The sequence below is a fragment of the Cricetulus griseus genome, assembly GCF_003668045.3.
Source record: "Cricetulus griseus strain 17A/GY chromosome 1 unlocalized genomic scaffold, alternate assembly CriGri-PICRH-1.0 chr1_0, whole genome shotgun sequence".
NCBI classification, from domain to species: Eukaryota; Metazoa; Chordata; class Mammalia; order Rodentia; family Cricetidae; genus Cricetulus; species Cricetulus griseus.
In genome coordinates, this window is record NW_023276806.1 from 269255790 (window position 1) to 269269990 (window position 14201).

General features: G+C 42.5%; 1 protein-coding gene across 1 annotated transcript in view; it reads left to right on the forward strand.

The window, feature by feature from the left end:
• Arid5b (AT-rich interaction domain 5B) overlaps positions 1–14201 on the forward strand; it is a 169947-nt gene that overhangs the window by 17397 nt on the left and 138349 nt on the right. Inside the window, exon 3 of the mRNA XM_027395063.2 lies at positions 12905–13130. Within this exon, the coding sequence (XP_027250864.1) occupies positions 12905–13130 (226 nt within the window). The remainder of the gene's footprint in view (positions 1–12904; positions 13131–14201) is intronic.

The following is a 14201-nucleotide window of genomic DNA, read 5'->3' on the forward strand; positions in this document are numbered from 1 at the left end:
GCAATCTTTAGAAGATGAATTTTGATTGACAAATGAGAAAGAAGACAAATGCCATGAGCCATAGAGGCCTTCTGTGGTAGCTAATGGCACAATACAAGATTACTCTAGAAAAATATAACATTGCTATTTTAAGCTTTAAAATAGCCTTCCACTTAATTAAACCTAATCAATATTAATTAGTATTATGAGGATATTACTGAGGAAGCCAATGGTAAGAATGTTATCAATCCCCTTTTCTCTAGTTGCTTCTTTCATTGGCAACATTAGATTCCTTTGCCCCTCCTATCTTGAAGTGTACGTTGGTATTATTAGGCAGTTCTTGGAAGTGTCCACGGGTATACCCTGATCCTGGATGTAAGCTGAGGCACAGAGTGTTTTTCTGTTGGCTTATCATCTGCTTAGAAGAAAGCAAACTCCTGTCCAGGCATAGCTGAAACTGGAGTTTAGTACCTAAGTCCACAGATTCCATTCTGCTGTTGTATGATAGCATGCAGGGTGTCCCCTGTCACAGACCTGGGTTTTGCTTATCTATTTCTCAGGCAGTAAACGGTTCCAGCTTCGGTGTCTTAGATAACACTTATTCCTCTCTGGCTCTGGTGGGTCAGGGGCCTGGGAAGGGTTTAATTGGGTGTCTCGGGCTCGATGTCTCTCAAAGCAGCAATCACGCTTTTCCTACCACAAAACTCTGCCCAGAGGGAATCAACTTCCCGGTTTACTCCCTCCTGTGCAGGAAGGTCCAACATCTCTAGGGCTGTTAACCTGGACTTCACATGGTCTTTTGCTGTGGCACTAGGGCACCTGTGAATATCTAGTCACACATGGTAGCAGGCTTCTTCAGCTTGCGTGGAATAAGCTAGTATCAGAAGGGGCATCCTTATCCCTTTGTGCTTAATTCTGCTGATCAGAATGAGAATTTATGTGTAACCCACACTCAAATGGGTAATGGCACAAGAGTGTGGATATAAGAGAGTGGGGTCTTTGGGGACCTCTAAGTGACCTCCTATGCCATCAGCATCAGAAGTGATCTTGGTAGTGGACAGCTGGTCTGCTGTGAATTGAAATAGTGTTCTTGCTCTGTCTTGTTCTTTCATTTCCTCTTTTATTCTTATTAGGCAGCCTCCTTGGGCAGTTTTTCCCCTAACACCTCCTTCCTCTTGTAGGCTTGTAATTATAGATGACACACACACCAGACAGCAGATTGCTTTAATCTTTTAGGATTTGTTAGTCTTGCAGCATGTCAACAAGCCATATTGAGTCTTTAAAAAAATAAATAAATAACTTCATGTCTTGATCAATGAATTTGGGGAGTTTAGCTGGAAAGGGCATTGTCTCTGATGTGGTAAATCTACTGAGAAGGGGAATTCGGAGCCTGTGGCTGATCTAAGTGGGCATCATGGCACATAAGAAAGAGGAAATCTGTCTCTGTCCCGCATGGTCATTAAGGTGGGACATTGAATCAAGATGGTTCTGAAAGACAACTAGAAAATCCAGATAAGAGGGTTTGTTCCTTAGATTTGTGTTTCTAATGGGCAAGATCATTCAGGACAGATGAGTGAGTGAACTCTCTGGCCAGTGTCACCGACATGCCCTTCAACCTTGGTTTTCAAGTCAGAAGAACAGCAGGTCTGCTGTCCCCTACATTCCGTGGAAGTTAGCAGTTCTGTGGGGAGACTGCCCTTTTACTCTTTAAGGAATAATGTCAGTTGATTTTCAGCAGTGTGTTCCAGACATACATACATAGGTACTAAATGTTTGAAGAAAAGGTGCCATGAAGTAGATTTCTGACAAATATATATATATATAATATATATATATATATATAATATGTATACACACACACACACACACACACACACACACACACACACACACACACTTCATTTACTTTCTTCCTCTGAGACAATGTTTTGGTTTCAGACATGGTTTCAGAAAGCCCAGGCTGGCTTCAAACTTACGGTATGACCAAAGGGGACCTTGAAATGCTAATCCTCTTGCCTCTACTCCTTGAGTGTTGGGATTCAACCTCTGAGCCACCATGTCTGGTGGATGAGGCACTGTTACAGAATCCAAGGTGGCATGTACACCGGGCAAGCATGCTACTAAATGAACTGCACGGCCAGCCCATTCCTTTGAGAGTGTTTGCGGTGTTGGTTCTACTGAACTGTATATGCGACTAGAGAGTGAGTGTCATGTGTTGAGTTAAAACAACAACAACAACAACAGACAAACAGTAAAACACAAACCCAGAAACCCAGAAGCTATAAAAGTAATGGTTTTGAGTTATTCCACATAATGAAAGATCTGGGCAAAGTGGTAGTTGAACTTTGGAGTCAGTGTGACTGGTTAGCTCCAACAGAATATTCTTACAGCAGGTTGGTAAGACATTGGCAAAGTTTTCCCCATATGGGCACGAGGACCTGAGTTCAATTCCCAGGATCCACCACAAACCTGCACCCATAATCTTAGTGCTGGATGCGGGGGGGGGGGGGGGGGGCCGGGGACAGGAAAATTCCCAATGGTCACAGGCCAACCAAGCCACCTGAATCATTGGGGACCAGGTTCAGTGAGAGACTGTATCTCAAAAACTAAGTAGAAAGCAATTGAGGAGGAGGCCACCAATGCCTCCACATAGAGAGAAACAGGCACACAGGAGGATGTGCTTAGAGGCAGCTCAGGTGAGCTCTCACACCAAATGAGACTCCTTTATCTTTTTGTTGTTACTGTCTCAGTAGCCAGAGCTATATAATTGGGTGCCTGGCTAGATAGAGCAATTTGAAGACAGTTAAGATACAGATTGTGGTGTTAACAACCTGCTAATTTGGCCAAAGGAAACACAGCCAAGCCCAGTCCTGGACTTCAATATCTTCGCCTATCTAGGACTCTGGGATACAATTTCTCGATCTCCATGAAAATTGTCCTTAATTTTAAGGAGGAAAAACAAGAGAGAAGAAAATGGAAGTGGAAATTAATTGAGGGCTATTTCTGGGAGGTTTCTCTCTCTCTCTCTCTCTCTCTCTCTCTCTCTCTCTCTCTCTCTCTCTCTTTCCTTTTGGGGAAGGAGAGAGTCTCCTGTGCAGGGTAGCAACCTGAAGCCTACCAGGTTTTAGATTAGCAATATAAATAAGATGTATTTAGGAACACACAATACTTAATACTTTCTGAAATACTTGCTTCATGGTCAAGTGCTGTGGGCCTTACAATGAAGGACAGTCGCATTACGGGTGACATTACATTTAACACATGATACCTCAGAGCCGTGTTCTGTGTGAGGATACCTTCTCATTGTGTCAGGACAGATTCCCATAGTCCATGGAGCTAGAGGCTTCAGTCAAGTGACTCTTGAGGGTAATGGAAATGCGGGAGAGGAGGGGCTGGATTAGAAGACTGGAACTCTCTCATGAAGCTTGGTCAAATTGAACCCTAGCGTGGGTTAAGGGTTATCATCACTGACCGACTGATAGCAGAGGAAATTCTCCATGTGAATGTCAATGTCTGCCTCACTGTGGAGGCCAAGTCACTATGCAAATGAGAGTACCTTTTGTTTTCAGGTTTTCTAAATCACTCCCATCCCAGGGAAATGGCAGATGAGAGGAGTCAGCTGAATTTGATCCCCGAAACCCACATGGTAGAAGGGAATTGACTTCCACATGTTGTCCTCTGACCTCTACATGTCAACACACACACACACACACACACACACACACACACAATAAATAATAAATCAATATAATAAAAATTCTTTAAAAGGGACAAAGGGACAGCAAGATGACTCTGTAAGTAAATAAAGGCCCTTACCTTCAAGCCTGACAACCAGAGTTCTAGTCAAAAACCACAAGGTGGAAAGACAAAATGAATTTCCACAAGGTGAACCTCCCTCCCTCCCTCTCTCTCTCTCTCTCTCTCTCTCTCTCTCTCTCTCTCTCTCTCTCTCTCTCTCCCACAACATTTTTTGTTCTTCGGGAAGGGCAAGAGAGTTAAACAAGGGTACAAATGTGACTCTGGAAAACGTTTACAATCTGAACTTTCACAGAAGATGACAGAATCATTCAATTCAGCACCAAATACTGATGCCAAAGAAAGGCTTGGCATTATGTTTCAGGTAATAATAGCAGTGATTCCCCATGGGGACACCAACTTAGAGTTGAAAGCTTCTCATTTTTGCTTCATAAGGACATTAGGAAGTTATAGTTACCATCTATTGCTATCCTCAGGTCAGAGAGGATGGTATTTATCTGGAGGAAAGATAAGAACGTTCAGTGGAGAGTATGTTTGTGAGGTCCCTCCATGTCTGGGCTGGTCACTTCTCTCCATCAGCCTGTGTAGACTTCATCAACAGAGTCGCTGAACCCCTGTGGTTCCAGGTATTTCAGCCACAGTGCTGCCCTTCTAGGATTTGGGATGCGAAGTGCTTCAAGGCAAGTGGGGTTTCTTTTGTTATTCCTAGGGCATGGTGGAAGTGTCTGCCCAATCCTTCTCACTAACCCTGCCCTTCTGTGACCCTTTGGTCAAGAATGGTGTCACTGCGTTGGTACCAGCATAGCTCCTGTGTTAGCCATCTCTTGTGTTTCCTTTACGTCCCACCCCACAGGCTCAGTTTCTGTTGGTTCCTTTGTAATCACTCACCCATTGGGTTATCTGGATTGAAGTATTCTACTTCTGGCTGCCGTCCTGAGAGGTACAAGGGCAGTCATTGAAACCAGCAAGTGTGGCACGGTGAAGCCCTCTGTGCTCCCCTCATCTCCCCCACTTTACCACTGACCAATAAAAATCTTCCCCATCATTATTCATTTACCTGGCACATGAACATTTGTGCTTAACCTGTGAGTGTCCCATGAGCAAACCACAAACACCCATGGTTGAGACTACAGTTGAGCAAAGTGGAGGTACCTCATACTGTACATGGTGGAAGAGGGATTACAGATCAGGAGGTACCAACAACGGAGCTAGGCTCCAATGTGGTGTGCTCTCTCCTTTACTGATGGACACCAGTATACATCAGACGTGTGCCTGTCCAAGCAGGTTACTTTGTAGGACTTGACATGATCATTTCCTTCATTCTTAGTTTCCATCTGGATGAAAATATACCATTCTTTTTAAAAATAAAAAAATAAAAATCAAAGCTCATTTCTTGAGAATTTCATACAATGTATTTTCGAACATACTCATCCCCTCCCCAACTCAAAAATTCACTTCTTGAGAATTTCATACAATGTATTTTGAACATACTCATCCCCTCCCCAGCTCTTCCCTTAGTCACACTCCCTTCCCTTTCCAGCCAAACTTTGAGTTTTCTCCCCCACCCCCATCAAGTCCAGTTCGTGTTGCTCAACTAGTTTCTGGAGGGGGCCTGCTCTGGCATGCAGTCAACCTACCAGGGATCCCATTATTAGAGAAAATGGACTCTCCCTCTCCCCTGCAGCTGTGAGATGCCAATCACTCTTTAGTTAGTGGGAGATTTCACATCCACATCCCCACTTCCATGCAGGGATTTTCTTTGGCTTGTGCTTGCACAGATATTGTCTATGTCCTTACAGTTGCTGTGATTTAGTAGGTGCCACTGCCCTGCTGTATCCAGAAACCAGTTTCCTTGATGTTATCTACCACCTCTGGCCCATAATCTTTCCACTCTCTCTTCTGTAATGATCCCTGAGCCTTGGAGGCATGAGTGTGGTATGTATCATTTAGGGCTCAACACTCTACAGTTTCTTATTCTTTGCGCCTTGACCCATTCTTGGGGAACCCAATGAGCCACTCTTTGGGCCTCACAGTTTGTTTCATTACTACCACATATTACTGTGTTTTGTGCTCCCAAGTTCTGCCATGTTTTTAAAGGCTACAGAGCACATTTCGAAATCTGAGGTGTTCATGGCAGACTGAGGTGAGCATGTCCTGCTCTGGTTCCCTCCCCCTCTCTCACAAGCCCTCTGCTATGCCCTTGGGGCTTAGCTGACTGTAACTCTGCTCCACAGTGGTCTGCTGTTTGGTGCCACATGATAGGAGGACAGAGGTTCTATCCCTGCCCCCCTCCTGACACAGAATTTGTTAGCAAAGACATAGCTGTGTGTTTCAAAGATTCATTATGGTTGTTTAAACACATCAGAAGTTCAAAATCTGCCTCTCTCGCTAAGGTCTTCAGATGGTTCCATGCTGTGGCTGTCCTGAGAGAGCTAGGCTCCTACTATTTTTCAATTGTACAATCTAAAGCCATGCTCATTCTCTCTGTGCACATTCTCTGAACTGGAAGGTTCGAATGGCGATACCATATACCACTGCTCATAAGCTGGCCTCATGGAGGCACCCAGCTGGAAGGGAAGCAGAAGATGGCGTCTTTATTCTGTGCCTTGAGGGCTCTCACTGGGAAAGAATGGAAGTGTACCTAGTGTGGAATGTCATCGCAGGCTTTAGAGATGAGCATGTGAAACTCCATGGAGAGTGACTTCCTCAAAGAATAAAACATACAAGAGAAAAATCTGGGCCTAGCCTGCATCTAAGAATGTTTCCTCCATTTTCTCCTTGGGCGTGGAATGAGGAAGCAAAGAAACAGGATACAGAGCAGCAGAGTGGAGGGAGCCTGAGGGTATTGGGCAGCTGTTGGGGCAGCTGTCCTCCAGGGTTCTGCTTCATATCGGTGCGCTGATCACCTTTGTTCCAGACTCTCTTTTCAAAGATGTACATTCAGTTAATAGCCTTAGAACTCAAAGACAATGTCTGACTCCAGAACAAAGACCAGGTCCAGCACCAAGCACGTGGGTTACTTAAGCTGGTCTCTTTCCAGCAATGCATGCCATGTGTGGGCAGCTCTATCCTTCTTTTTGCTCTCCTCAAGGAGGTGGAGCTTAGAGAAACAGGCACAAATGTGTGACAGTGTGGTCGGTGATCATAGCCATGTAAGGGTAGTAGATCCCATTGAGTTCTTACTAGCACAAAGAGGGGTTTAGTTCAAGAGTAATTTGAGACAAATACTACAAGGAGGTCAAGGAAAATTAAAAAAAAAATAAGAAAATGCTCTACTTTGGTGGTAATAATACAGAAGTTCTTAACCTTTTTTTTTTTTTTTTTTACTTTGTTTTTCATTCAGGACCCTTTATAGTAAAAGAGTGGAGGACTCACTGAATATCTGTTTATGTGAGCTCTAGCTGTTGGTTTTTATTGTATTAAAAGTGAAACAGAAACTACTGAAGTATGAAATTCATTACAAAATAATAGTGTGATACAGGTGAAAACGATGGCTATCGTGTGGACTCTCATCACCTAACTCGAAATTAGGGCCAAACAAAATGTAAAAAGTAAAAAATATTTGGATGCAAATACCGATACTTTGTGGCCTGAGATTAGGCAAAGTTTTCAGAGATTTAAAGGAAACACACACACACACACACACACACACACACACACACACACACCACAAGAGAAAAAAATGAGCCAGCGAAATACACATTAATCTAAGACTTCTTCAGTGACAGGCCCTGCTACAGTGAAAAGACATTATTTTTTTCCAAAGATTTTTATTATTTGTGTGTGTGTGTGTGTGTGTATGTGTGTGTGTGTGTGTGTGTGTGTGTGTGTGTGTGTGTGTGTGCCTCTGTGTCTTTGTATAAGTGTTCACAATGTGTGGGAAGGTACCCACAGAGTCCAAAAAAAGTATGGAGTCCCTGGAGCTGGATTTCCAGGTGTTTATGAGGTGCCTGGTGGGGGTGCTGGCAACTGAGCTCAGTACCTTGAGAGAGCAGCAAGTGTTCCCTGTACCTCCTGAGCCACCTCCTTGCCCCTGAAAGGATATAGTTCAATCAAAAAATCTGACAAATGACTTGAGCCCAGAAGTTACAAAACCACTCAAAGCTCAAGAGTAAGAGAACAACCACGTTTTTAAGACCATATAAAAGATTTAAATATATATTTAGCAAAAGAAAGAAAAAACAACAAAAGAAGTACAGATACCGAACTAGTACCTGGAAACTAATATTTTTGGCATCATGAGTCATGAGGGGGGAATGGAACTAGAAACTGATAAGATGTGAGAAGCCACCAGACGTCCAGTTAATTAGCAGTGACAGTATTGTGTCAAGTGATGGCATGGATAGGAGTCACTCCTTGTGGAAATGCAAAATGGTAGAGCAATCCCAGAAAACACATGGGCCGTTGCTCCAACACTGGATATATCCTATAACCCTTCACCCAGGTGTTGAGAGAACTGAGACTGTGTGCTTACAAAAAGACCTGGGTGTGGGAGACTACAGCAGTTCTGTTTGTGAATTACCCAAATTGGAACATCCCAGATGTCCCTCTGTCCATGAACAGTTGAAAAAACTTTGTGGTTGTCCACCCATTGGACACTATTCACCAAGGATTCAAGGTGTCTTCTCATGTGAGGACATGGGTGACTGGCAAGGCACCATGCTGTGTGAGAAGAGCCATTACAGAAGGTATCATATGGTATGGTTCAATGTGTGTGCCGCTTAATTTTGTGGTCACTGGGAGGGGTTAGATAAAGTATAATGACCATGAAAGAGGAGGGGCTTTCTAAGGTGGGAGAATCTTGTCTGTTGATTATAATGATGGTGGCTGTAAGAGTCTGAAGAAGTTGTGAACATTGTAATATTTTTGGGGCAGTCATGGTATGATGAAATATAGTCTCAATAACTAAAGGTATAATGTGAAAAGTTACAATGTCTTATGGATTTTGTTAATCTCTTTATGATCTGGCTTTGTAGTGTTAGATCTCCCCCTGCTCCTGTTCCACTCTGTTGTGACACCTGCCATGTGCTGCAGGCTGGGGGAAACCCATCAATGCTCTTGAAGGAGAACGAGAGAGAGAAAAAGGTCAACAATAACTCGTGTGATGATTGCCATTTTAGATTGGACCCCATGGATCCCCTGAAGTGGCCATGGATTCCCAAGGGCTCCTGGGTTGTCCTTTGAGAACCTCAGATATAATGCACTGCACCATATTCTAGACATTTCTCAGTATCCCATCCTTTTCTTCCTACGTCCACATGTACCCTGTGTTTGCTTTATGTGTTCAAATTGATCCTTTTTTAAAAATTAAATTTATTTAAAGAAGAAACATTCTACATTTCACACAACTAGAAAAAAGTGTCAGTTTCCAGTAATTAAAATAATCATAAAATAATTAAGCAAGGAACTACGTGATATGATATATAGAACACATTACTCCTTGCTTAATTATACACACACACACACACCTTGGCTTTGCAATTAACCCAGAATTTAATCGATGCTTGTGTGAGACACCCATTACACCATTTCCCCTTTCATTATTGTTTCAAATGTATTGTTCCTGTGTGTGTGTGTGTGTGTGTGTGTGTGTGTGTGTGTGTGTTCCTGTGAATCATCTAAATTCATATATGCATGTCACAATCTGGAAGACACGGTGGTAGAGATAATAGTAGCACGTGACTAATGCTGATAAACTCTGTGTGTCAACCCCATGGATTCTGGCAATGACTGTGGCAGGTAGCTGCTATCCTTCTTTAAAAGAAAATATGTATGAAAATAATTGAAGCCCAAGAAGGTTCAAGAAGTGGCTCAGTGTTTCCTAGCAACAAATTCCAGGGTTGGGATTTGAACCTAGGCCCCTTGGCTGCAGTCACCAGAGAGGAAACCTGGGTTACCATCCAGTCCCTGAGTTGAGTCAGCAATAAGATGTGTCACTGACCTTCAGAGCCCTCATCGGGTACAGGAAGGAGATGGATCACATCAAGATGTGTCCACTGAAATATCTGGTGTCTGGGTTAGGTGGAGCAGGTCAGGGGACCACAACTGGATGGAAGTCAGAGCCTACAGGGGATTTCACATGTTGTAAAAAGAAAGCATGTGTTGTTCAGTTTCTGGTAGTTTCTGTTGTAGATTTTGGTTGGCTTGTTCCTTTTTTTTTTTTTTTTCATCGCCTTCCTTATTTTGTTTTAGAAGAAAAGATTGAAGTCTAGATTTTTTTTTTCGGGTGTAAATTTCCATACGTTTAGAATACGTGGAGGAGCCAGGTGTGGCATTGGGTGGACTGCTCTATGACTTCTCTCCCAGATGGTCTTTTCTGACTTAGAGAGCTCATGCCTAAATGAACTGGTATTTTAGAGTGGCAGAAATAAAATCCCAATTACAGAAATAGTTTAAAACACTGATGAAGGGGGAAAGGACGTAGTGAGTGTCTTAACACGTCCTACTAAATATTGATTAAACGCTGGGTTAATTGAAAAGTCAGGGTCCGTTAATAGAATACGACGTGTGTTTGTGATCCTTTTGTGTTGTATTAGAGTAAAGCGGGGATATTTATTCAGCCTAATGCTCAGCTTGCCAAGAGCTCATGTAATCACGGCATGTGCTTACTGGGATTCTTTTCGTAGACAGAGACTTGCCCAAGGACGGGCACTATGAGAAAGTTAGTCAGCACTGACTCAGAATATTGAGTATGAACATGTGACAGATGCCATTGTGTGCACAGAGCAAGGTTTCCTGACACAGTTTCCATGTACATGCAGGCTGTTTTGTTTCAGGGTTTTGTGTGCTGTTTCCCGTTCTTATCAGATTTCCTTTAAAACCCTGGCATTTAACAATGGTGAAGAGATGGTGTCTCCCTAATCCAAATAAAGCACACGGTTGTGTTCACAATTAATCCCAACTTAGGTTTTCAATTTTAATGTTTGGGTGAATTCCTCTCTCTCTCTCTCTCTCTCTCTCTCTCTCTCTCTGTGTGTGTGTGTGTGTGTGAGAGAGAGAGAGAGAGAGAGAGAGAGAGAGAGAAAGTTGAGGTCAAATCTATAGAGATCTTGAAAGACAAGTTTATTCATTAATGACATCATAAGGATTGTATTTTCTCTTGGTTAATAAACTATTTGTTCGGCGGGTGCTGAAAGTCAGCCAAGGCTAGTCATGTCATTTCTCGGAAAAGATCTGAAGCAACTGGTAATTGCAATGATAATCATTTGATCACAGGGCTATTTGAGAATAACACTCATCTCCAAACTTGTCTATTCTAGGAAGCCTTATTTGGTCAAAACGTTGCCAAATTCCATCTGTGCTAATGTGGAGACTAATATACCATGCTACTTAATTATTTTCCAGAATATTCTGAATGCTATGGCTGCTGTGCCCACCCCCTCCCCATCCCAGAGGTTGTTCCCATATGCTTTGAAACAATACCCAGTCTGAATTTTTTTTTAATTCTGACATTTCATAATCATCGTGTAATAACTATAAAATGCAGGAAGAGCAGAGGTCTTCTATTTCAAGAAGCTGGTGTGGTGATTGTGGGTGAAGTCAGCCCTGCAAATGGCATTTTGTAATGTGCCCCACAGTTTATAAAGTCTTGAGGTATTTTCTTGAGAAGAGGGCAAAACACAATTTCCACTTTGTCTGCCTTTACTGGAAGTTCATATTTGATCAAGATAAGAGAAGGGATCCCGTTACCCAGTCTTGTTTTCCATTCTTGAGAGAGCCCTGTGACTGCTCTTTTTAATAAACGTCTTTTTCTCAGAAGCAGTCCTGAACCGGATAAGGAAAAGCAAAATTTACCTCTTACCTTAAAACATTTAGAAGAACAAAACTGAGTGCTACCTACTGTGTAAACATCATCTTAATAAAACCCTTTTTGTTTGAGTTGGAGCAGTGTGGGGAGGAGGTAGGGTGTGGTGTGTGGAGTGTGTGTGTATGTGTGGAGTGTAGAGTGTGTGTGTGTGTGTGTGTGTGTGTGTGTGTGTATGTAGTGTAGAGTGTTTTTGTGGTTGTGGAGTGTATGGGTGGTGTGGGGTGTGTGTTTGTATGTGTGTTGGCAGGATAGGGAAGAGAGAGTCATATTTAAGAGCAAAATTAGGCAAGTTCTGTAGTGAATTCCTTTTTGTCTAATAGCTTAGAGACATCTTCCTGTTGTTGTTTTGTCAGAACTAGTTTGAAAATTTCTGTAAGCTTTAGGGGTTTTTCACAGCTAAGCTTTCTTGAGAAATGTTCAGTCAGAGAAAGTCAGTTCAAGTTAAAATGTCAAATAAGTTCCTTTAGAAGCAGGGAAAGGAGACTTTTCCAGAGGATCTGGAGGGGGGGGGGACTCTTTGTTCTTCATATAGATACCTACTAAATATCCTGCTGGGTTAATTCTGAGGCAGAAAACTTGTTTCCTGGAAGCAATTAGAGATGCTTAAAATTCAAATTTATGATCCTTGGGAGGAACTGAAGCTTCAACGACTTTTCTTAGATTCAAAGGCTTTCTCACCGCCCTCCTGCCCCTCCCCCCACATGTATTAAAAGAGAAAAAGTCCACTCATTTCTCAGCTTGCAAAGTTTTGCAGAAACTCGAGAATGTGTAAGTTGCTTTCAGTGGGAAGCACATAACATTTATAAAGTATTTCTTTGGGGATTACATCACAGTTTTATTTAATTTTTAGGACAAAAGTTAAATTCAATATTTGTGTATAAGCCAAGGGAAAATGTACCATAAACATAGGAATTTGGGGGTGAGTCAGAGTTCCAAGAATTCTAGATTTACTTAGGCCATTTATATGAAGACTAACCATTAGTCATCTAGCCTTGCTTTTTACATTTGCAATTAATTGCACCTAAAAATTAGCTTTCACTCAAGGAGTTAGATAGGTAGATGGGCTCTGCGACTGGCATTTAAAATGCCTGTTACAATTACTGCCCTAATTTTGGAGACCTCCTAACTCATAGCGAACATGTCGTATAAATTGTTCTTTAAATAAAGAGGCCTGGAAAGCCAGTGAGCTGTAATGATTTCATGGTACTCATCTAGTCCTAAAAGCCACACATTGTCTGCTTTTCCAAGGCTAGACCACTTGCCAAAGGTTAGACTGTCCCTGGCATCCAGGTGGGCTTTGCTAAGAACGGATCGCTTTACCAGACCCAGAGTAACATATTCTGTTCATCCCACCTCTTGTAGGATGAGGTCATCGCCGTCTCCGAAAAGGTGATCGTAAAGTTAGAAGACCTAGTCAAATGGGCGCATTCTGATTTCTCCAAGTGGAGGTGTGGGCTCCGAGCCACACCGGTGAAAACGGAGGCTTTTGGAAGAAATGGACAGAAGGAGGCTCTCCTCAGGTACAGGCAGTCAACCCTCAACAGTGGGCTCAACTTCAAAGACGTGCTCAAAGAGAAGGCTGATCTTGGTAAGTATGGCTCCTGCCTCGAAATTCAATGTGTAGGGATGTGCAATGAGCTACATTCATGCTGTAGATTATTCTGGAAATCTTATTGTGCGTATATTTACATGAAGTGACATAAGAATTATATATGTAGTGAGGACTATATACTATCTAAGAATTATGTAACATAATCATGTATCACGGGGCTGAAGAGATGGCTCTGTATTAGTTAAGAATCATACTGTGGCTTTTAGACTACGTAGTTCAGTTCCTAGTACCTATACTGGGCAACTCACACCCTTCTGAAACTTCAGCTTCGGGGGGATCAGATGCCTCTGGCCTCTGAGGGTACCTGCCCTCGAGTGCACATGTCACACATGTGTACTCTTGCACACTCACACACACACATACTTAGAAATAATAAAAATGAGTCTCTAATATTATAGATTATGTATAAATTATATATTAGGGCTTAGAGAAATGTTCAGATGGGAAAATGCTTGCCTTATAAGCATGAGGACCTGAATTTGAGCCCCAGGACCCATATTACAAAGCCAGGCACAATGGTGCATGCGTGTAATCCCAGCACTGGAGAATCAGAGATGGGGGGGTCCCTGGGGCTACCCTACCTAAGCACATAGATGAGTTCCAGGCCAAGGAATGACCCTGTCTCAAACAAAAAAGAAGGAGAAGGAGGAGAAAGAGGAGGAGGAGGAGGAGGAGGAGGAGGAGGAGGAGGAGGAGGAGAGAAGAAGAAGAAGAAGAAGAAGAAGAAGAAGAAGAAGAAGAAGAAGAAGAAGAAGAAGAAGAAGAAGAAGCCAAAATGGATGGTTCCTTAGAAGCCAATATGGATGTTGTCTTCTCTTCTGACCTCCACAGGCAGACACAGGGTGAAACACAATGCGTACCTACAAATACACACACGAAGAATTATATCCCACAAAATTGTATAGCACATAACACTACAGTATATAACTTTTTAGAAGTTATATATAGGGTGTATTACCTATGTGTATAAAATTGCTTTACACATTAGAATGGGGCCCAAAACTATGAACTGGGAAATGCCTGGGTAGGAAGGAATGAGTATGGTCT